This window comes from Python bivittatus, unplaced genomic scaffold (genome assembly GCF_059951505.1).
Source record: "Python bivittatus isolate LINGU-HERP-01145 unplaced genomic scaffold, Pbiv_v1 ctg000080_np1212, whole genome shotgun sequence".
Lineage (NCBI taxonomy): Eukaryota > Metazoa > Chordata > Lepidosauria > Squamata > Pythonidae > Python > Python bivittatus.
This window is the reverse complement of record NW_028277035.1, coordinates 18,895,632-18,919,846: the sequence shown is the minus strand read 5'-3', so window position 1 is coordinate 18,919,846 and position 24,215 is coordinate 18,895,632. Positions and strand designations below refer to the sequence as shown.

Here is a 24,215-nt window from a genome sequence, read left to right as displayed (position 1 = left end):
GAATTATATTCTCTCCAGTATCAATTGTTGCTTGGAAATAGGAACAAGAATGTGCTACAGTCTTCATATTCTGCTTATAGACTCCCAAAGCCATTTGATTGGCCAATATGAGTAGATAATGCTGGGCTAAATATGTTCTGCTATCTTAACAGAATCCTAATATTTGTTATTTCTTTCTTCTATTTTTTTATTCCTATTCCTTCCTTGGGTACTTTCTTTCACGCTGCTCCTTTGCTTTTCCCTTCCTTTTCTCCTACAATACTCCTTTGTCTTCCTCTTCTTACCTTACCCTTCCCAATGCCAATTTCCTGCTTCCCAGTTTTGTCCCTTTTCTTTTCTTTTTTTCTCTCCTGGCCATTTTAACTGATTTAGCAGTCTTTTGCTTCCTATGTTCCTTTTCTCCTCTCTTAATTTAACTGCTTCCTCCCATTGCCCAATTTCTCTTCTTCAGTCCCTTTTTTAAAACAAAAGAAAACAAACAAACAACAATCAACCCCCACCCCTATTCCCAGCTCCCTAAAAACCAGGAAGATTCTTTTATGATAATGCTTAACCATTACTGCCCATTCTGATTCTTCAACAGTGAATAGCACAATTCATCAGCTGCTTGAATTCCCATTATAATCTTTAAAGGAAGGGGAAAAAAGCAACTCTATGCCAGCTTTGATCCATCAGTCATGGTCACCTATCAGTTGTAAATAGTGGGTTGTGCTGAGGGCTGCAAGCAACAACAGTTTAGAAAGTTATACAGAAAATAACTTCGGAAAGCTTTTATCATGGTGCTTTTAGCAGTGGCTTTACCTTAACTCCAAAATGCTGGTGACATTCCTTGAGGGAAAGATGCGTCGAATGTAGTTGAAATCCCCAACAAACAGGCTCCCATCGATTCCCACCGCAAGAGCAACAGGGGCAAGAAGTTTGTTTCCTTCTGCAAGTCCATTGCAACTTGGACAGGAAATACTTCGACGACGACCATTACCCATGATACTGGTAATTACTGCTGGTTGTTGAGTAAGAAACTGATTCTCTCCACTACCTTTGTGTAGAATACCTAACAACATGCAGAAAAGCACACTGTATTTTATTTTTATTCATGGGATGTTTTTGTTGCCAAATCCTTTGATTGGAACTTATCTATCTTCAGAGTTTTATTACATGAGTCAGGTTGAAAGGACTTAGCTCATATTATATCATTAGAACTAAACAAAGATTATTCAAAGCTGAGAGAAACAATCATTGCTGTCCAATCATACCTGAGCCAGCATGCCTAATGCTGTCTTATGTTCAAAGTTTCTGCTAGCCAATGTTTCCCTCTTGTTAACTTTAACAAGTCACATTATCCTTCACCAACCTAGTGCCATCCAGAATTGACATAGACTACACTGGAAAGGAATTATGGAACTGAAGTCTAATCCCTTTGGGGGCACTATGTCGTGTGAGGCTAATATAAGCTATGTGACATCTAATACATTTTCTGTAAATGATAAGTCTTTGACTAACAGGGAAAAAGAGATATGTCCTTTACTGAAATCAGTAATGCTCATAATAAAGTAAACAATTTGATAGATTTTTCTTAGATCTTTCCCATTCTAATTTCCTATTAAGATATGCACCACTTGGAATAGCATGAGGTTTTTAATGAATTCAACCCTGAAAGCCCAAGATCATTATCACCCTGAGATGCTAAAATTCAACTTTGAATGTTTTGCAAGGGTATAATTGTTGGGAATTTTTCTCTTCCTTTTTTCCAGAGCAGGTGTGGTGAACATATGTAATCCATGGGAACTGATCAGCTTCTTTGTTCTTTTAAGTGAATGAAAGACAGAAAAATTTTCAACCCTTCTAGAATAGAGGAAGTCAGAGAATATGCCAAACAAATATTAAATCATGATTTACTTTAAAAATGTTTTTTTTTAACCCTAAACCTAGCAATTTAAATGGGAACATTCCATTGCAAGATAGTTTGCATTTTTCATTAAAAGATGATAGTTGAATTTCAGCCAGCTGATTTTTTTTGTTAAAGTTCAATGTGTTTTACAAGTTGAACAAAAGTGTGGATATGTGAAATAAACTGTGAAAGAGAAGTCAAATACACTGAGGACTAACTTAAAGGGGGGGGGGGGAAGCATTTATTATTTATTTAAAATATTTATTTGCTGCCTGTGGGTGTGCCTTGCAGGTGTGGATGATTTACAAGAATACATCAAAACATTCTTTAAAATCTAAGCCTTACAGATAAATGTACTCTCTGCTGATGACATTTCAGTGATGCCTTAGATCCAACTTTTTTTCAAATATCCTTTTCTCAACTGGCTTCACTGTTATAATCTGTAAATGTGAGATAAGCAACATACATACAAAATTGTTCATTTTTGACTGTACTTTTGTTAACTGGGATTCTTCATACTTAAATTGTGTCCATATCCTTAGCATGTTCCTATACACAGATTCATATTTGTGCATAGGGCTGCTGAAACAAAAGTCAAAATATAGATTGTCCAAAGTCATCTGGTGTCATCTAAGCAATAATTAGATTTCTTTGGTTTTGGCTTAGCATGATATATGAATTCAACTATTATATTTGGTAAACTATGGTTACGGCTTAGTGTTATTTGTGAATTAGCCTGTAATGTGCGAACTAACCCATTATTCTATACATCATAATTAAAATGGACTATGGCTTGACAGAGAGGTGTGCAACGTTTCCCACCTCAAACTTAAAGAAAACCAGAGCATCAATTTGTGGTCAGTTGTGATCAGAAATGGATGTAGGGAGTGCAAGAAAAGAGTTCAGAATGCCACCCTAGGGCCTCAAATTGCCCATCCTTGGCTTAATAAAATAGCTGTGTTCATACAACATAGTTAATTAGATGAGCAAAGACTTAGCAGCTACATTCATACAACATGCTAACCTTGGTTAGTTTTAAGTTTGGTTTCATTTTTTGAGGCTTAGCATATTACACAGGCTCAATCCACATGGTTCACTTATGGTTCAATGCATTGAACACATCCACAAAAGGAACTGTGGATTTGTGCACAAAAGAAATTAATTTAGTATCATAAGATTAAGCAAGTTGTGTACATGCAGCTAATGTATCAACACAGTCAATGCTTTTCAGAGCAACACTAAAGGCACAAACAAGATTCTTCATATGTTTTAAGTTCTTTATTGGCTTTACATGGCCATTTTATTGTTTAGCATCCATCAGATGTCACCACAAGCATTTCTTAGTATTCTGAACACAACTATGAGAATGGAACCTGCAGGAATGGGGAAACTGTGTTCTTTCAGATTTTGCTAAACTACAATTCTCTGTATCCCTCAATATTAGCCATGTTGGCTGAAGCTGCTGGGAGTTGTTGTTCACCAACATCTTTAGGGTTACAGATTCCCCACCCAAATGTAAAACTTAAAGAAAAAAATACAAATGAATATCAATAAACTTACCACTTTTTATATTAAGTACATGATGCTTATCCAAAGACCAACCACCTAGATTTGAAGGGTCAAGTTCAAAGCCTTGCAGTAGAGCAGTCCTTTTCTCCCATAAAATCAGACTGGGACAGGTTTCATACTCAAAGCCCACAGACACTGAAAAATATATAGATATATATTATATTAATAACTATTGTATGTGAATGACTTTCCATCCACCATGAAGTACAGTTCCTAAAGTATTTTATTTTATTCTGCATTATTAAATTCAGATATTTGACTTCATTTGACCCTGAAATTTAACTTAACTTATACTCTGGAGAACTGTACAGAACCTTAAAGTTGCAGGAAACAATTGATTTAATAAAGGGGAGGGGGGAATGATAATGACAGCTCAGATTCTATTTTTAATTAGCTGGCTGATTCTAGCACTGAAAGTACATATCTAAATTCAAAACTGTACTTTTGTGTTCATGGAAAAAAAGTAGAGAATAAAACTCTGGAAATATATTAAATAATGCATTAACGTATGTTACCACATTATCTGTAGAGTTATCAGATGGACACCTTGGAAAATATTAAATTATAGATTATTGTTCTTACCAAATTTACTGCTTCTTTGTTCCAATTTGAAGATGAACCTATTTATTATTCACTGTAAGGTTTACAGATTCCAATAAAGTTTCCATATATGATTACATTTTGCAGAAACCAACAGACAATGCCTTGGTACATGCATTAGCATGATATATATTGGGAGTCAGTATAAGGTGTTGGACTAGCACTAGGAAGACCCAGATTCAATTTCACCTACACCCCTGGGTGACTTGGGCAGTGTGGCTCTCTGGAAGCCTGGACAAGTTAGGGCTCAGGGGGCTATGAATGCTGTGCCCAAAGACAAAGGGGCCCCATGGGGATCGTACAGTTTACTGCCAGGAAATTGTTCAGCCAGCCTTCCAAGGAGCAGAGGAGATGAAGGAAAAAAGGTTCAACTGAACCCTGGCAAGACTGAGTGGCTTTGGGTTTTGAGCCCCTCTGGTTCTAGGATTTTATCATCTTTGGTACTGGATGGGGTCAGACTGCCCCAAACAGATCCTATACATAATCTAGGGGTCTCATGACTCCTGCTTGAAGAGCAGGTGGAGTTGTGGCTAGGAGGGCCTTTGCACAACTTTGTATTGTGCGCCAGTTGCACCCGCTCCTAGGTCAGAGGGATCTACTCATGGTCACTCATGCCCTGGTCACCTCCTGGTTAGACTACTGCAATGGACTCTACATGGGGCTGCCCTTGAAGAGTATCTGGAAACTTTAGCTGGTGCAAAATGTCGCGGCATGAGCAGTTATGTGTGTTTCTAGTAGAACACACGTTACACCTCTGCTTCGCAAGCTGCGTTGGTTGCCATTTTGTTTCTGGGCCCAATTCAAGGTGTTGGTATTGACTTTTAAAGCTCTTCATGGCAATGGAGCTAGGGTATCTGAGTGACTGCCTCAACCCATTCATCTGATGGGTTCTGTCATCTAGGGAGCTATATTTGGCGGGCCCTAGGTGGTGGACCTTTTCTGCTGTGGTGCCCACACTGTGGAATCTTCTCCTCCAAGAGGTGAGGCTGGCCTCATCATTGTTCAGCTTCCAGAGGTCCCTTAAGACCTGCTTATGCAAGCAGGCCTGGGGACTCCGGGGATGGGGGAATTAGTGAGGTGGCTCCCTTATTTTTAGCATCCTTTTATTCTCTGTTTGCTTTTGCTTTTTATATTTTTAGTGTATTTATTGATTGTTTTTACCTTTGTTGTACATTCCCCAGAGTCGCTTGTGGTGAGGTGGGCAGTTATATAAATTGGTTAAATGAATGAATGAATGAACGAATGAACGAATGAACGAATGAATGAATAAAGTAAAATGTCTGGAGCAGCTTCCACTATATCTGAGCTGCTAGGTAGACAGAGAAGGAGATAAAGATCAAGGGAAAGTCAGTAAAGAAATACAGAACTACAGTTAAAATCAGAATGAGTGGAGGAGGAAGTGGAAGAGGAACCGGAGTTATAAGGTAAAACAGGGTGGAAGAGATGGTCATTGTATCAGACAGCAAAGATTTTTGCCAGTCAGTCTGCCTGTGTAGGAGGCCTAATGAAACTGACTCTGTTAAAATGGACCAATGCAGACAGGCCTTAGTCCTGTTTTCCTTTATATATGGTAATGGCAGAGATAGTGGAAAATGAGCAGAGCAATGAACAAGAAAAGAAAAAGTAAATAGAACTACTGTTTCTCTGAGTGAATGTCAGAGAACTGAGAAGGAAGATTCATCCCTGGAATGAGAGGACAGGAGGGGGTATCTTACCCCCATCTGACCTGCTGAGTCGGCATCAGGAGGAGCTTGGTAGGGAATTGGACAAGGGAAGGGGAAACAGCTGTTGGTGGGGACATTGGTACATGACAATTGGGATGACTGGGAGGTGTGGGCTAGGTAGATAAGGGGGGTAGACATGGAGGCGAGATGATGATGACAGGAAAGAGGAAGTATAGTAGGTGAGATGTTCCAGAGGAAGAGATATTGGAAAGTTGGTGCCCATCTCAAGAACCAGACAAATGGACTGAAAAGCATACCAAACTCAGGCATGATACTTCTGAATTTGAGATCTCTTTCCAGTGAGTCTAGCCTCTCTTTATCATTCCTGACACCAGGACAAGGGAAGCAGTGTGGCAGTTATGTACAGAAGAGCCTGGCTGTTGTGAGGAACTCTGTTCCACAGCTGGCCAGATATAAGCCATATTTGTGAAGTTATGCCAGAACAAGCTTGGGGGTGGGGGAGGGGCTCCTGTTGTATTGTTCTACCAGCTGCATGGCAGCATCCCTCTCTGAGCGGCTTGATCTCCTTGCAAAGTTAATTATGGATTTACCTAGATTGTTAGTATGAGACAATTAACAATCATGGGCTTTTCCTGGCTCATTCTTGGGCTGACCCACTTAATTGGCCACATATTAGATCTGCTTTACCACAGAGCAGATGAGACATGATCTGCTTCTGGAAGACATCTGGAAGTGATTCGTCCTTGTCATGTACAAATTACTTCCTAGTGATGATGGGGTTAACTGGAGCCCTAACCTCCAAGGGAGGATAGTCCAAATATGATGCCTGCCCTGATATTTTATGGATCTAGCAGCTTTCCAGATGATACCTGGAAATTAACACAGCAATCTGGAGGAATCATGTTAAATGTCTTGTCAGCCTCTGGAACTCAACCAGGGTACTATACAGGATTGCTCCTGAATGGCTTCTCCCTGCCCATTGATCCCAACCAGCAACTTGGTTCTCTGAAGATTTTCAGGAAATCAAGTCAGTGAAGAGACACCTGAAGCAATGCTGTTGGAAAACAAGAAGCAGGTATGACTAGACATGGATATGGGCTCAAGTTCAAGCTTCCTCTGGAGAGGTCATCTGCTGTTTCAGGGTAAGATATCATCAATATGCTGATGATACTCACTTGTACTTCCAACCCTAACAAGATAGGTAGTTGCTAATTCAGAAGCCTATAGGATAGGACTATATCCTAGTGTCTGATTGTCATGTGACTATCAATGATGTTGTGCTTCCCCAGAGAGATTAGGGTTGCAATCTGGGAGTCCTCTGGACTTATGGTTCCTGCCAGAGGGGCTAGTGGAGGCTGTTCCCAGGAGATCCTCTTCTCAAATTTAGCCGGTGCATCTTACCCAGATGGGCAGAATAAACTGAGGATAGTCACTCATGTTGCTGTCTTTTCTCAATTCTATGACTGTGATTCACTCTATATGAGGTTGCCCTTGAAGATCACCCAAACTTCAGCTGTTCCAAAATGCAGCAATCTGGATGTTTACCATTCAGTCCTAATTTAACCTTGTTAGACTGTTGCAGTGGAACTGCATTGATTACCAGTATGTTTCCAAATGCAATTCTAGGTGCTGTTTACCACCTTTAAAGCCCTTAATGGCTCAAGGGTATTTTGAAAGACTATTTTTCCATGATAATTTCTGTCTGCCCAAACCAGACAGCTGGAGAACTTCTGCTTAGGGTTCCCACTTACCAGGAAATGCAATAGGAGGGGCCTGATGGTGGGTGTTCTTGGTAGGGACTCCCCTCCTATGGAACAGCATAATTTGGAAGGCAAAGATGGTCACTTCTCTTATGGCCTTCTGGAAAGCTGGAAAGCATTGGCTTTTCCAAAGAGCCTGCCAGAACTGATTCTGGACAAAAGCCACTGATTTAGGAATTAGTTTTATTGTATTGATATGTTGTGTCACTTCAATATTTTTTTAATATTGCTACTACATTTTATTATACCTACTATAAACCACCTAGTAGATTGGATTAAGGGAGTTTATACATTAAATAAATAGACATATAAACAAACTCATTTCATGACTATGGCTGCGTAGAAATGCACTTCATCAGTAAGCTAGGGTACGATAGTGGATCAAAAATAAGGCTAAAGAGATCTGGGTACAATGTAGCATTTCACTAAGAAGGTCACTTGTATTCCAATCAAATTCAATAAGCTTTCTCTAAGCTCCATCTATCTCATTGTACTGAAATGTAACCAGAAGAAATGGGATAATCCCATACCCTGAGTTCTCTGGCATAAATATGTGAGTCTCCAATAAATTGTGTCCTAGATGTCCAGTCAGTAACAAAATCTGTTTATCACAAGCCAGGATTTGGCTTAGAAGTATAGATTCAAATAGTGCTGTGTTTGGTGAAGTGACTGAAGTAGCCCTCTGCACCTGCTCTTGAAGTTCTAAGGCACCATGTCCTATCAAAGGCTTATCTACTTTGAAGATCTCCTCTTGTCATCTTGTGCATGTATGTGTATATACGGTTGAAACTTCCACTGAGCCTGCTGTAAAAACTAAGCAACAAGTCTGAAGTGATGCTTTGATCCTTTATGAAGCACCCTTGTGAGTTCCTCTCCCAGCCCTTTCCCACTTCATAAATTCAGTTAGGACGTTACATGGTGGAAGAGTGGTAAAACTCCCTTATTTTTATCCCACAGAAAACATAAAGGATGATCTGAACTCTCTGTGAGAAATGATCAATTATACCAAAATCTCATTTGAATGATTCTTCTGCTCCTCTCTGAAAAACTTGGGAAAACTCTGTAAATCAGGCTCTTAAACAATTGATAGTTTACAGTCATGGCCCATGATATAAAATGTTTGTCACTAAGGTTAATAAATTACTGGGAAAAAGTCACTGGAAGTGCTAAGGAATGTTTGAGTTTATTCCAGAAGTCACTGCTCATGATGGCAATGTATTCAAGGCCAACTTCACCCAGGGCTCTGGTACGTGACATCATTCAAATTTCTATTTTCTAGAAAACATTTTATGATGATTCTTTTTCTTGCTAGACTCAATTAGACACTAAAAATGCAAGAACAATGCATTTCAGAAACATACTCCTGCCGCTTCTTCAATTTTCCTCGCATATCACTGCTTCCAGTCTCCCCCCTCCATTTTTCTTGGGGTACAAAAAGGAAAGAAAAGGTTTGTGGATATGAATAAAGGAGGTATTGATTCCTATGTTCCAAATTTAATACTGATGTAACTGAGGAGCCCACAACCTTACTGGGCTAGTGTCCCATTTTGAATTCTGAAAACATGTCATAGGCAATGCCAAAACACATCTGTCATGGGAAGTGTTCCAATTCACTGAATGATTGTGATGAGTAACATAACCAATCAGAAAGTACCAATAAACAGAATGTTCACTGCTACTCTAAGTTCTCCAATGGATGCTTCATATCACGCTTTCTATTCTTGTTCCTTTTTCCCTTGATACGTGATTGTTCAGCCATCATTTTATGAAAGCTTGTGGAACCAATGTGGGGCCTAGATAAATACTTGGAAGTAAAAATTAAGTTGAAAACCTGCATTTCGTTTTGTGGTGGTCTTGTTTTCTATTTCTAACACTTCCTCTCCCTCTCTCTCTCTCTCTGTACATACACATGCACACTTACATATAAAGTCAGGTGTGACCGAAGGTTACTGTTTATAAAGCAAAGTAATAGGCACATTGGTGCCTACAAGTGTTATACTGGGTACTCCCAGAGATAAGTGAATGTTGTGTGCAATCTCTACTAGATGTTATAAACAAGTAAAATATGTGTTATTGCAATGAGCCTTCAGCCCCAGTTGTTTTGACTGAGGGCATCTATCACATGTATTTTAATTAGAGTATTTTTACTGTCAGATTGTTTTTTTTTTAATTTTGTTCTTTGTACAATGCCTAATGCACTTTGGGATTGGGAAGGTTTTAAATACTGTCAAATAAACAAATAAACAAAATAAATGACAGCTGGAAAAAGTTGCTGCTACTGTGGAATAATGGAAGCTGTTTATAGGTATTTTCTATTGTCAGTACAGATCACAGATTTTTCTTTAACTTAAGGGCAGTTGTTGAAAACCAGCACTTAAAAGTTACATGATTTGAATCTAGTGATCATACCTACAGCATCCGAGAGCCCGTAAACTTTCTGGCCATAGGCATCTGTTTTATCCCAAATGAAAGTATATGCCAAATTGGGAGAAGCTTGGAATGACTTTTGGAAAAGATGCCCTTCCACTGCTACCATGAGATGAACTTTAATTAAGTTCAGAGGCACAAGAGATTGTGTCATGGTGATTTTAAGCAAAGATCTGTATCCAGCAGTACGGGAACTCAGATAGCAGAGCTTTATGCTGGCACCTGGAATCTCAATTTCTTCATGAAGAACCTAAGTAAGGAAAGAGAGTTCATATTAAATGAGAGCGGTATTGAAGAGATTTATTTGGTTCAGCTCATGGGTTGTACTTGTAGATTAAAGTAAATACTGCTAGGAAATTTTAGCCTGCCTTCCTGCAATGGTAAGATTTAGGATATGACTTCTGGATTAATAATATTTTGGCCACTGTTACTGCTTATTTTAAAATCCACACTGTTGGCAAAAGCATAAATAAGAATCACAGATCTGGTTGCTAGTTTTATGCAAGAAGGCCACATAGAGCTGGTATGCTGTGAAGCTACAATTACCACTGACAGTCATCTTAAAGTAGCAAGGATGCCCAAGGGATAGGAGTGGGGAAAGCAGAGTAACAGTAGCAATGAAGATGATAGAAGGCCCCCTTATCACCTGGGTATGCAACATGCTTCAGCTGCATGTGTGATGTTTTTGCAAACATGCCAGTAGGATGCTTGCTCAAACTTGAATCTATGACAATTTCATGAAGAGCAAGAATGGAGATGGGATATGTATAAGATTTATTTATTTATTTATTAGATTAAAAGAGGCATGTAGGTGAGAGGAACTGAACTCTCCCCATGCTTACTGCTTACCTCTTCCCATAGCTCTTCCCCATAGCTCTCCTAGAAGTTCACTTCTAGTATTGCATCTTGGCTGAGGAGAAGGTGCCTGGGGAGGCAAAGCCATTTGGGGGAGGAGGGTTCAGCACCTTGTGTGTCTGCTCTTTCAATTCTAGAGTCAACTCTTTTTCTATGTGATTGTGGCAAGAGGCCACTTGCCTGCTGGACTTATGCCTAGCTTGAACTGCCCAATGGGCTTTTATAATCTAGAGAGAAAGCTGGATAAGGTTTAAGGTATTTGGTACACAAAATGAACAAGAAAAGCTTAGCACAATACATCCATCACCATTAAATAGGCTTGCTCTTTTACTTAGGAGCATTTCTAACAATTAATTTCTACATTTACAGTATACCTAGAAGAAGCAAGTGCTGAATTAGGAACTCAATGCTGGAGACGCATGGTTTTGTCATAAACAACAGGCACAAATCTAAGACGTATATTCTACTGAAATACTTCAAGAACTCTCTGAGATGCGTGGGTAATACTTCTGCTGTCTTTACTAATGTGCTAAAGGCTTGGATTTCCAATAGCTTGGTGCCCAATTCAGCACAGAACTGTAACAGTCATGAAAAATGTCTAAGCAAGCATTTCTCCCAGAAATGTACTTTTCCAACTTCAAAGAATGGAAAAATGCAACAAATACATAATTTGTACAGGTGTTTGTGGCAAAGAATACATCCAAGGTAAATAGTAAATGAATATTGCTAAACACATCAGAGTCATATGCCAATATGTTTTGACTATATCTCTGAATGCATCTCCTCTTTCCTTATATTCATTAAGGAAAGACCAACATAAATATTCAAAATATCTCTGTTACTATAAAATATGGAATCAGTATAATTGTTATAGAGCTGTTGTTAAGAAAATAATGGTAATGAACTCCTTGTAACTTTTTTTTTTTTTTTAATATCCATGTTTGATACCTGGGTCTCTGGAACAATTGGATTTTGACCAGGGGCATCACTGAAAAAGGTGGAAAGCGGTGATGAAATTATCACAGGATCAGGCCTGATGAAACCACTTAAGTCACAGCTGGGAATAGAGTTTTCTTCAGTTTTCATAGTGAGGGTATCCATTGCATAGAAGCTATTCCATGGTAGCCATACTGTTCTCTCTTGACTCATGAATGGGGCTCGTTCAAAGTGAAGAGTTAGAGATGCTCCTCCATTTGCAATCAAATCAAACCTAGAAAAAGTTGGAGTCTACATCATGAATAATTCTAGAACACAGCGAAAAACTAGGCAATGAAACCAGAGAATGAACCACACCTCATACAGGTTATTATATAATTTCTTAGATTATGTTCTACTTTATTGATCCAGAACTTTAGGAGGCCAGAAATAGCTATACTCGATTCCTCAAAAGTCATAACAACAACAAAGCAGAAAAAATAGGCTATGACCCCAGACCATGAGTTCTAGTCCTGCCTTAGGCACAAAGTCAGCTGGGTGATCTTGGTGCAGTCACGTTCTCTTACCCCTATGAAGGAGGCAATGGCAAACCACTTCTGAAATCTTGCCAAAACAAAAAACCCTACAGGGACTTGTCCAGGCACTTGCCAGGAGTCAACAGTGACTTGAAGGGACAAATAACTAATTATGAAAAGTAACTGTTTTTGCAATGGTTCAAATTATTAGTACAAACAGAGATTTCAAATGCTACAAAGCACAGGATCAACAAACCATTATCAAATCCAATGTTAGCTAAAAACTGCTGTTATTTAAACCCAGCAGCAGTAGAACTATCCTTGCATTAGAAAAGTTATGTCAATGAGAAGAAAAATCTTGATGATGAAATGTACACATTCTTCTTCGTGCTGGATTTGCTTCAGAAATGAAAAAAAAGGTTTCTCTCTAAAAATTTAAAATACTGAATATTTGTTTCTAACAAGTCCATCAGTGTTGTGGTTTTAGGTCCATAGGAGTGGGGGCATGTGTGAGAAAACTGAGCCCTGATCCAGGACCAACAGCAGCTGGGAGGAGTGGGGGGTAGAACAAAAGAAGCAAGATGACAAAAGTGGTGTCACAATGCAAGCCTTGCCCCTTCTGAACATGCATCTCATCTCATCTTGACTTTTTTGACCTCATCCCTAAGGACGGCAGTTCTCCGTGTTAATTGTACCTAAACCAAGAGATAATATCAAAGTTCACATATTATGCTGAACTATGGTTTGCTTAATCACTGCTTACTGAATAAAACACCTCCAGATGACTTTGCACAACATGCTATATCATAAACCATGTCTTCAAAACTACAAGCATACTAAGGGTTCACAAGCATGCATAGCCAAACCGAAAGAAATCACATTATGGCTTATGGTGTCCAGTTACCAAAACAAACAAAAAAAAGCAGTACTACAAGCCATCTCTTGCTATTTAGGCAGAAGTAAGAAAAAATGAATACAGCTCATTAGCTTCCAACAGGTGCAACAAAATTTTTGTTTCTCTTGGGTTTTTTCTTTAAGTATATTAAATTAATTTATTAAATGATATGGCTCAAGGCCTTCTCTTTAATTCTAGTCTCCTGATTGCAGGAGATTTAGAATTGGAATCATCTGTCATACAATATCTTTTTCCTCCAAGCATACGCACAAAAGTTAACACACTCATTTTCTTGATTCAGGGAAGTTTGCGATTAAGACCTCCACTGTGAACCAAGATCTGCTGTTAATGCAAATATGGTCATGAAATATCATAAAACACTGTATGATGTGTAGTTTCCAACATAGAACTGCTATGAGTAGCCATTAAAAACAACACAAATGCCTCCATGCCATGTGGCAAAACTGAATGACAGCTTTCAGCAAACAATTAGTAAATTTATAATGAAACACTGCATCACACCAAAGCCCTGAATCCCCATTATTGCTAAGATGTTTAATGTACAACCCTCCCCCGCCCTTGAAATCTCAGCATTGCAGCAGTGCAAAAGGAAGTTGACTCCTCCCCCCAACAACGGCACTATTATGGACCAGGTATTCCGATGACTTTTATGGACATGGATTCACATGCACTGCAGCAAATAGTTGGAATGCATTGTTTCATGTAAATATATTATTTTACTTCTACAGCCAATAAATTAGATAAAGTATGACACGTCATATTTTTGTTGGAGCTAAATCTGTGTGCCTTTCAAATCAGATGATGAACAGAGAAACAGGACGCAGCAGGGAATTGTCTAAGTTTATTCAGTTATACCCTTTTGATCATGTTTTGCCTCAAGAAACTCTAAATAGAGCTGATTTTTAGAAAGGAAAGGGGCAGTTGGGAAACTTTAAGAAAATGCACTATTTTATGAGCCCCCCCCCCACCATCCAGATGAGTATTAGCCTGCCTTGAATCTCAAAATTAAATGTTTCTGGGTCTCTGCTGGATACTACTGTAGCCCACAAATATTTTTTATAGATGTAATACAGCTTCTGTGAGAAGAAGTCCAACTGCTATCACATTATTTTCAGAAGTCAACCCTTTCAAATTTACTTTCAGTTAGTCTTCAAAACACCACATGAAAAATTACTTTATGCTTTCTTGATAGCTCTTTACCCTAGTAGGAATTCTATGCATGATACCACATGGCTTCACTAGATAGCACCATCTGTTAATCTGCACAGTTATTACATACTAAGTAGTTCCTGAATGAAGTGAGTCAACTTACGTGCCATCCTGGCGAGTGATGGTGTAGCCATATTTTGGATACTTGACAAATGACACATTGACTCCAACAAGTGGGGTTCCATCTGTAGTCACCACTTGGCCTCTGATCAGAGATACAAGGCTAGAAAAGAAATGTAATTCAATGCCAGTGCTGAAGTAATACTTTGGGGAATGAAATTATTACGCTAGATGGGTTTCTTCTGGCATTAAAAAATGTTCATTCTTGACTGAAAATAATTTTGCTTGTTAAAAGCTATAGCAGCTAAATGAAACAGGAGTCTAATGACTGTATCCCAAATGTAGATGGGCATCAGGACCACATACAACTTTATCTGAACAGCAACTCCTCCATTTTTCAGATACAGGACTGGGCTGTAAGGAGAACTACTACAAGAACAACTTGGAAGGATTCAATCATTTCTAATCAGCTGCCACAGTCTTGACTGAGATAAAGATGGATGCTGTGTGAAGTCCAGATGTGGATTTCTCTCTCCTTTACTTATCTTCCTTCACTATATGAAGCTAGGTTTTATGTATTAGAACTACCAGAGGCCAAAAGCCTTCTCTTCAGAAATTATCCTAACTGTACTATGTGACATGTACAGTTAGGGTTCCTGCTGGGAAAATGAAATAAATCTAAAGAAATCTAATTTAAAGCACACTGAATTAGTAACTTGATTCTCTGGATTATTGTCTTTGCTAATATTATTCTGCTACTCTGCCAGAAACATTCACTTCACAGATATCAATTACCTTTCAAAGAATAAGGCAGTTCACAGTCCATAAAATTTTGTCATCACATTTAATTAGTGATTTTTTTTTTTAAAGAATCAACTGTTTGCCCTTAGGTTTGCAACTTTTTCCACTAGGGCTATAAAAATCCTATCTACTATTGCATCAGACCCTGCTGGTAGATCAGATTCTTCTGATCATCCCCAACAACTGTCCAAAATCTGTGCAGAGAAATGCAATGGGAAGTCAAGCAAGCAAGCAAACAAACAAACAAATATCCTTTACTCAAAAAGAGATTTGCTTGTGTGACCCCTGAAATATTTAAATGTTCTCTAGGCAGATTTTACTCCATAATAAGGCTTTAAGTTGAATTTTCTTGGGATAGATGGATGATCAAGATTTCACCCTACTTTGAGCTTCTGGTGAAGAAAGTTGTTCCATCTAAAGTGAATCATTAGATGGAATAATACAGTAGTTACCTATGAACATATACTTGATGTTGTTGAAGAAAAGAAGATAATTTGTTCAGAGAAAAGCAGGTAAATAATCTAAAACTGTCTACTTAAATATCCTGAAATCAGTTTTTACATGGGAACAGCAACATGGTCAAAAACAGTAAGCATTTCAAATGTTAAAGCAGGAACAATATAATGTATCCTATTTTAGCAAATATATTAAAGCTACAGATTATTATCCTCTTATTACCTTCCAATACAGGAGATACCACTGCAGTATTTAGTGCAAATTTGAAAAATAAATGTCTACACGTAGACTTAAGATCAAGCAAATATATTCATATGTAATAACTGTACAGTAGATGAAGGCGTGTAGGACTCAACCTAGGATAGATAAAATTAACCTAAAGCTGAAGGTAAGATAGATAGTGAAGAACAGAAGTTAGAGCTTAGGAAGAATAATAAGACAGACATTAGCATTGAGGTAAATAAAATAAAATAGATCTTAGATGATTAAAGTAGCCTTTCAAAATAGCAGGCATAACATAGAGGTACTGACTGTAAGTTAGAAAGTGATAGGTTGTCTTTCTTTTGTAATGAAAAACAACACATTTTTTGAAAACATTTTCCAAGTTGAATTGATGTGTGTGCATCCTGCTTGAGATCTATACCATCCTAAGGTTGTGACAGCTTGCCTACCATCCATGCAGAAGGCCCTGAGGGTTTCTCTCCAACTATGCTCTCCATATAATGAATTCTGAAGACATGCTGAAATCTAAGAGCTTAATCAAGGAGTTAAGGAATTAATATAGATAACTTTAGCCAGGCTTATTGTATTGATTGTATCGTATTTGGAATTCTCTGTGTGTATGTCTGATTGTTGTCTTCTCTTGTTTTTCTCATATTTCTATTTTTTTCAATAAACTCTTTCTTTTGTCTACAGATTTGGTTTCGTTGGTTGAATAAGGGAATTTCTCATTAAAATCTTCCCCATGTAAGAAGTATGTAAGACTGCATCTTCATTTCTATTTTTCCTAGCTGAGCTGAGGGAGAAAAGAGGAATAGAGGACCCAAAAAAGAAAAAGAAAAAAAGAAACTGGAACACACTGGGGTGTGTCAGGAGGCTCAACCCAACTGATGGCAGCCTACTGTAATTATCTTTTGCTTGGGAACCCTTGGGAGAAGGAGTCTGCCAGTGAGATTTTAATCCTGCCCTGTCTGTAAGTCACACATGGATATGTGGCAGAGCTCAGACTGACAATTGTGCTTCCTTTCAGCAAAACTCTTCTCCAAAAAAACAGAGAGTCCCTAAAGACAGAGCTGTCATCTTTTACCAGATTTGTGATATATGAAAGAGACTTTCCCTGTGTCTATTTATCTGAACTAGGACTTCAATATTCAATCAATTGACACTTAGCTTTCACAATATTTTGACTGATTAAAACCAAACAACTGTTAATTATTTAAAAATGTAGGCAGCTTTTACAGGTTATTAACACAGCTTTAATGCAACCAAAGGATGCAGGGGTCAAAACTTGAAAAGAAATAAATGTCAGCCCCTTAAAACACTATATCAATGCTGTATTTCCATATTTAGATTAACCATGTGAGGCTCAAAACATAGGCTTACTCTTTCTGAAAGCCAGAGCCTATCCAACTCTCATTACTGTCATATTTTTCTCATTATGAAGCTTGGATTATTTTTCTCTCCCAGTTTTCTGAATGCATGAAATCCAGTTCTAGCCCTTACCCATATGGAGTTAGTATGCAAAGCCAGCATCCTGACATAAAGGCAGCATTAAAAAATCATGACAAAAAGCCCAGAATGAGATTTTAGCCTGAGATGGAAAAGAATCACTAGCAAAAGCCACATCCCATGTTAAACCACTATTGAAACCTCTGCCAGAAGAGCTCCTATGTGTTTACAAACTCAGACATTTGGTTGTTACCTGCTATTGAAGGGGTTCTCTCCTGGGATTATATGAGTGCTGTCTTTTCCCACTAAGAGCTTAATTCGATCATAGAACGACTTTACAGCCGCTGAACCAGAGTGACTTTGCTGTATAATGTCTAGGGGATCACGTGAGCCACGACAGAGTAGGCTATTCTGACAAGTCGACTGGAGGCAGCAATCTGGATCCAGACAATCAGTGAGGCCATCTGCAAGGAAGAACACATAGGCTATTTTCCCCAGTCACTTGATGGGTAGGTAGATACCACTGTTTATAGCCCGCAATTGCTTCCTTACAATGTGAACATTAATATTGCTAATCTCAGCACATTTGACTTTAGAAATATACTGATCCTATTCTTACCTTATGTATTGTTGTCAACCCAGGTTACCTTAGTATACCAAACTACCTCTAATACTGCCTTTAGGATCACTATAATAAATGCCAAAATAAGTCCATAAAGATATGTGCAGAATGGCTCTCACTTTCGGGGTGGATTTTTTTCAGGTTCACTAAAGGCTCAATTTATACAAATCAGCTTTTGGTGACTCTCCAGGTTTGGGATGTGCAGATCAGTTAAAATCCTGCCCATTTCACTACTCATATTAGTGGGGCAATAGAGTATTCCAATCTGTATGTTATTTTATAGGATAATATTAACAACAGCGACAACAACAACTGTAATTTATGTTCATAATGTCTCCTAAGAACTTAATGCCACAATGTCCTATGAACATAAAGTCTCCTATGGGGGAAAAAAAAGTCTCCTATGAGGCACAGTTTTTGCATGTACCTTCCTCTAAAATATGTATCTGTTAATATAAATTGCCCATTAATCATGTTTTAATGAAAATGATCCTACTTCCATCTTTAATAACATATTTTCTCTATGCCAGTTATTTCAATGCATATTTTCCCAGTATAAACTCTGTTTTTAAATATCATCTCTTTGACTGTATATAGCTTTTAATAATGTATCTTTTCATATTTGTTATCTGTGGCAGCCAGAAAAAGATTAAAATTAGCTGACTTTTACTGATACATCTGTGTGACTGAAAATTCCAGTGCAAAGAAGGGTGGTTAAACCTGTTTCCACTGGAATCTATCTGAAACTTTTTAATATACTTAATCCAGAATATTTAATAAATTATCATCTACCATATATCTTTGTGATGGACTGAGTTTTTCCTAAAAAAAAAAAAGGATGATGGATGTTTGATCTGATCAGCTATGAATCTGATTAGCTATGCTGAAGACTTCTGCCATGTTTCCATAAGCAACGACTCGCCCATGGCCATTTTGGGATTTTTAAAAGGAAACAGCATTGACGGCATTCCATTTTCATTTCACATACCACTTGTTAAGTTAGATAAGTTATTTTGCTATTTGAGCTGGAAGATTTCTTTTTTACTTTCAAGGTCAGTGACTTGTGATCCCCACTGGAAGTCCCTTTTCATCATGGAGGTAGAATATTTTCCAGGCTCCACCCATTTTATATAATCAATGTGAGAATGTAGTTGAACTCCAATAATAATTGAAGATGGTTTTCCTATTGAAACTTGAACACTTTTTCCACAATACCGTTCTTTCTGGAGCTTGTAACTACAGACTGAAAATTGTTTGTTGTTTTTTGTTTGTCCAGTATTTTTGTTCATGCAGGTGGGAGAGAATACTATCGAAGCTATTGAATACTTTGTTGCTTTGGTTGATATGGGGGTGAGAATATGTTATGCCTATAATGACCTCATCAAACTGCATGATTATGGGCTGAAGCGTCTGAACACTTTGGACAACACCATGAACTTTAAATTGGCATACCAATCTCCCAGTGGCCTGTCAGTCATGAGAATAACATCTTCATGCCAGCAAGCCCCCTTGGATATAGTCTGACATTGCAATCTTCAGTAAATTACCCTGTCACTGCCAATCTTAGAGTTATCTCGCAAACAATCAAGGAGGTAATCAAACTGTTCTGAAGTGCCAGTTAAGGACTTCAGGTGGCTAGACATTCCTCCATTCAATACCAGTGAGAAACCTATATATCACTACGTGGAGACTGAATGGAAATACACACACACACATGCTTTTTAGATTTCGTAGTTAAGTCTGCACCAAGGAACTTCATTAAACTCTAATTCCTTTACTTTTCTGTCCCATTGCAGTGCTTATTAATGTTTATTCATTTACAATGCCCACATTTTTCAGCATGCAAAGGAGTTTTCAGTTTAAGCACAGAATTAGATATCTTCTTCTTCAATAGGAGAAAAGTCACATCACAAGAGTGTTAAAGAACATTCAAATTCAACTAGAAAGAGGATTTGAAAGCAAAGAAGGGTTCTTTTGCAATTTTTGTTGTTGTTGTGGAAAAACAAGATTTCTGTCAGGCAGATATATTTAATTCTAGCATTAATACTAAATATTAGATATCAAAGTACCTGAAATCCTAAACTTATTTACTATGATGGCCTTCCCCAATATGATGTCCTGCAGATATTTTGTACTATTATTCTCAGGATTCCCAGTCATGCTTGTTGGGAATTCTAGAAGTAGTAGTCCCCAAATATCCAGAAGCACTGAATCCTAGAAAGCTGTATTGTGGAATAAATCCTATTAAACTCAGTGGAAGATCCAACAGAACAAAGATGCCTGAGCTGGCTGTTTAAATGGCAGTTCAAAGGTGGAATAGAATTACCTATACTATTCACAGACCCACCAATTACACACACATGCACACATACATTTGTATCAGACACTTTAGATACACTGACATTATGGTTGGATTGTTTCTGAATGATGAAAGTTAAGTAATCTTTTTACTGAAACTACAGCATACATTCCATAGAATGTTCTTCAGTGATAAGGAAATAACAAGTTTAAGAGAAAAAGGTGCATTTAATTTACTGATCTATTTAATAAAAATGTTGTAAGTGCACTCTTAAAACCGAGGGTGGTTATCAAACTTTTAAATAGTTTTTCAATGAAATTCAATTATACTTCTCCTTAATAAATATTAGTGAACTTTAGCACCTGTGAAATGATATGATGTATATATTTATATTTAAAATAATTAAGATAATCCATATAATAGGTTAATATGTCTTTTTAAAGACTACACTTATGTTTCCTGTATACAAACATACATAAATACATACAGAGCAACACACAGTAAGGAAAACTTCATCAAGGCTAAGGTATGAGGCATTACATAAAAACAAAATATTTGGATCAAGCCATGTTCAAAATCATGATGTATCAAGGATTTGCAAGTTGAATTGCCCCCCCCCCCAAAGCAGCTTTTGAGAATGAAGAATGCCAAGAATCTTGATCTTGAAAGAAGGAAATGGTAAATCATTTCCTTATTGTTGCCAAGAGAATGACATGCATATGTCTGTGAAATGACCAGGAGTTTAATTCAAAGGATATTTTATCTTATTTTGTATACATGTCAACTCAAGGCAATAATCTCATGTGGCTAACTCTAAAACTACAAATATTGTTTTTCAGGAATTGTAAGATGATATTACAAATCTACATAAGATGGCTGTAGTTGACAAAAAGTAAGCCACCTTTAATGCATTCGTTGTCTAGAATCAAAATAAGGAGATTTAACTTGAAGTGACAAGTAACTAGGGAATATTTCACCATTCAAATACTTATGAGAAATATGTAGTCGTTGTTAAGTATAACTCACTACAGCTGTCTAAAAACTGTTTGAAGCAAAATATGCTAATAAAATTACAGGTCACACTGTGTTTGAATTAGGAAATAATCTACCATTTTCATTGTAAAGAAGAAAGAATGTATTCAGCTAAACATGCATACTGGAACTTCATTTCCCTGATATTTCATTATTAGTACTATAGAAAGAATGATTAAGAATTCAGTTTTTCTCCCTCTTCCTATAACTGTAATAATTTTATTAGAATACAGAATTTTAAAGCACTTATAGAAACCATTATAAGCATAGGCCATATTCCAAGGAAGAGCTAATCTGTGTCTCATGGTTGCCTTAGGTTATAAAGTGCTTTGTGATGTTTCTTTCAGTTGCTTTCTTAAGAACTCTGGAGGAGTTAATCTTTGTTCCCATTTTATGTTGTCAGAAAGCAAAGAGTAACATACCACTTTTATTTAGTGATTTCCTAATAGAGATACAATTTCAATCTAGATTAACTAATATGCATACTTCATTCCAGTGGATCAACTGTACTACCATAATTAAAATCAATATTCAGTGGTTTAATCCGAACAGACATTTATATCTGTGTCCTTCTGCAAAACACACTCTCCAGAGCACATAAGCTGGTTAAGTGTATTTCTCAAAGGTGTCCATGACATGATGATACAAACTCCACCTTTCATACTTGTATCACACTGCCCATAAGTACATATAAGGCAGAGTTTGTGTTGTAATGTACACTTTCCAATTGTCCCACTTGCCTTCCTCCTGCAAATGCCCATGGGATTTTAGATATGTACATGTGAGTTGAAAAACTTAACCAGCTCATGGTTGTGTAGAGTTGATAACAGCTTATCCAATATCTAAGGATACAACATTCACATGGTTCAGATATAAGCTTTGCATGGTAGGCAAAGGAAACCTAGGTTACATATGATGGTCATTATATGGAACCCAGCTTGGAGGGAGGGAGGGAGATAGACAGATAGACAGACAGATAGATGTAGATGTAGATGTAGATGTAGATGTAGATGTAGATGTAGATGTAGATAATATATATTTAAAATAATGTCTAATCCAAGAGAGAAACTGGGTTTCAGATGGATGGTATGGAATACTGTACTCCTCAGAGCTGTCTACAGGAAATCTTACCGACACAAAATAATTTTTAGGAAGGTACTAAGGATGTCACTAGTAGCTTAAGGATCAGTATATACTCAGATATCAGTATATCTGATAAAAATGTAATGCAGAAAGTCAAGTTATAAATGAATGTCTAATAACTCCATTTTTCCTAAGAAAAGTGGTGGTAAATAGCATCTAATTGTTCTGGTTTCACTCCTCTTTCATGTAGGAATGGCGAAAGGAAGCAGGAAATTGCTAATAAGTTTAGTATTACATTAGAACCTGAATTCTGATTTGTTATTCCTCTAAAAAGGTAGGTTTTGTAAGCCAAATACAAACCTTAGATTCAATCTGTGGCTTGTGAAAACCATCAACAACATATGCCAAGATAGGGTTCAGGCTAAGCTTTCTATTGTAGGAAAGGCAGATCCTGGTTATGGTTATTTTAGCTCCTTGAAAACCCAAACAGAAGTAATTGGCCGTGTGCTCTGGCATATTTACTCACCACCAATAAGCCAGCATCCTGAATAATGGTATGCAAATAAATTTTACACAAATGCATTTAATATTTCCTGGATGCAGGAAATTGACACTAATGTGTTTTTAAAATTTATGTTCTCCTTCTTTGAAGAAAAATGTCTATTCTTGATTATTTTTGTACATTAATTAAACAATTTCTTAGACAGAAACTACAGAGACACAATACTGTATGTATATTCAATCTTTCTTTGAATTATGTGCTGTTAGTTCTACTGGCAACATGTGCCACAGTGCTGAGTTAAATGCCTTTTGCCATAGACTGCATACTACAGTCACAGCCAGAAGTCTCCTCGTTGCAATATATTCTATAGATAGCTCACAGGGACACCAGCAGGGGTTGGGGTGGGGAGCAATAAATCAAGGGGGTGGCTGCAACTGTGTGATCGAAGTCCTGCCCCCTCTTTACAGGCAAGGCCCAAAGAAAGGGGTGGCGGGTTGATCACATAGTTGTGGCTACCATCTTGACTTTTTGACCTTCCCTTGAAGACACACCTAGAAGTTCAGTTGGCATCAACCAGATAGAGTGCTTTTTCTGGTATGATACTCTTCCTAGAAATCAACGATTTGCTGCCTTTGTTGCAATTTAGGCATATGATGAAATTGTTTTAATTGTCTTTGCACTGATTGCTACTGTTTTCATCGATGGCCTCTGATTATGTTCTAGTTACCATTAGCTGCATTTATAATACATAGTCAAATGGTCATTTTACTGTTGTACCATTCCTGGATATACATGACTGGCAGTACAAAAATATGAAAATAAACATTGTTTATTAATAGTATTTAAACTGTTCACCTTACTAATAGCTCTACTATAGTGGCTCTAAAGTAGCCTTTCTGAAATGACATTGCTTACGTAGCAAGAGGCCCAGAAATACTATATATAGAATTCCTTCTTTAGTTTTGACAGATCAAGCAAACTATGCCAAGCCCACATTCATTACAAATGAATAAAGATGCAGTTACAGACCACTAAGAGATCATTCAGTTGCTGATGATCAGGGTGACATGTACCGCCAAATCAACAATGATTCTCCCCAGTCTACTCATTGCAGGGAACATATAGCAAAGATATGAGCATCGCTGGTATTGATGATTGACATAACTTTTCAGTCCAAAGAGAGCAGCATCTGTCATCTGGAGCTGCCTGGCAAACAAATGCTCTGTTGAGCAGGCAATCAAAGCTACTGTTTGAGCATGAGGCTGGCAAGATCAGTTGACTTCTGGTCTATGTCAGTTTCACATATATTCAATCACACATGTTCTGACCTGT

At 37.6% G+C, this 24,215-nt stretch overlaps 1 protein-coding gene across 8 annotated transcripts in view; it reads right to left on the bottom strand.

Annotated features, from left to right (window-relative positions):
* The window catches only part of TENM2 (teneurin transmembrane protein 2), a 586,296-nt gene that overhangs the window by 46,891 nt on the left and 515,190 nt on the right, over positions 1-24,215 (bottom strand). For all 8 annotated transcript variants that reach the window (XM_088133612.1, XM_088133610.1, XM_088133614.1 and 5 more), the window contains 6 exons: positions 17,599-17,809; positions 14,464-14,583; positions 11,733-11,994; positions 9,912-10,179; positions 3,449-3,592; positions 802-1,051 (listed from right to left, as the gene is read on the bottom strand). In XM_088133612.1, the coding sequence (XP_087989738.1) occupies positions 802-1,051; positions 3,449-3,592; positions 9,912-10,179; positions 11,733-11,994; positions 14,464-14,583; positions 17,599-17,809 (1,255 nt within the window). The remainder of the gene's footprint in view (positions 1-801; positions 1,052-3,448; positions 3,593-9,911; positions 10,180-11,732; positions 11,995-14,463; positions 14,584-17,598; positions 17,810-24,215) is intronic.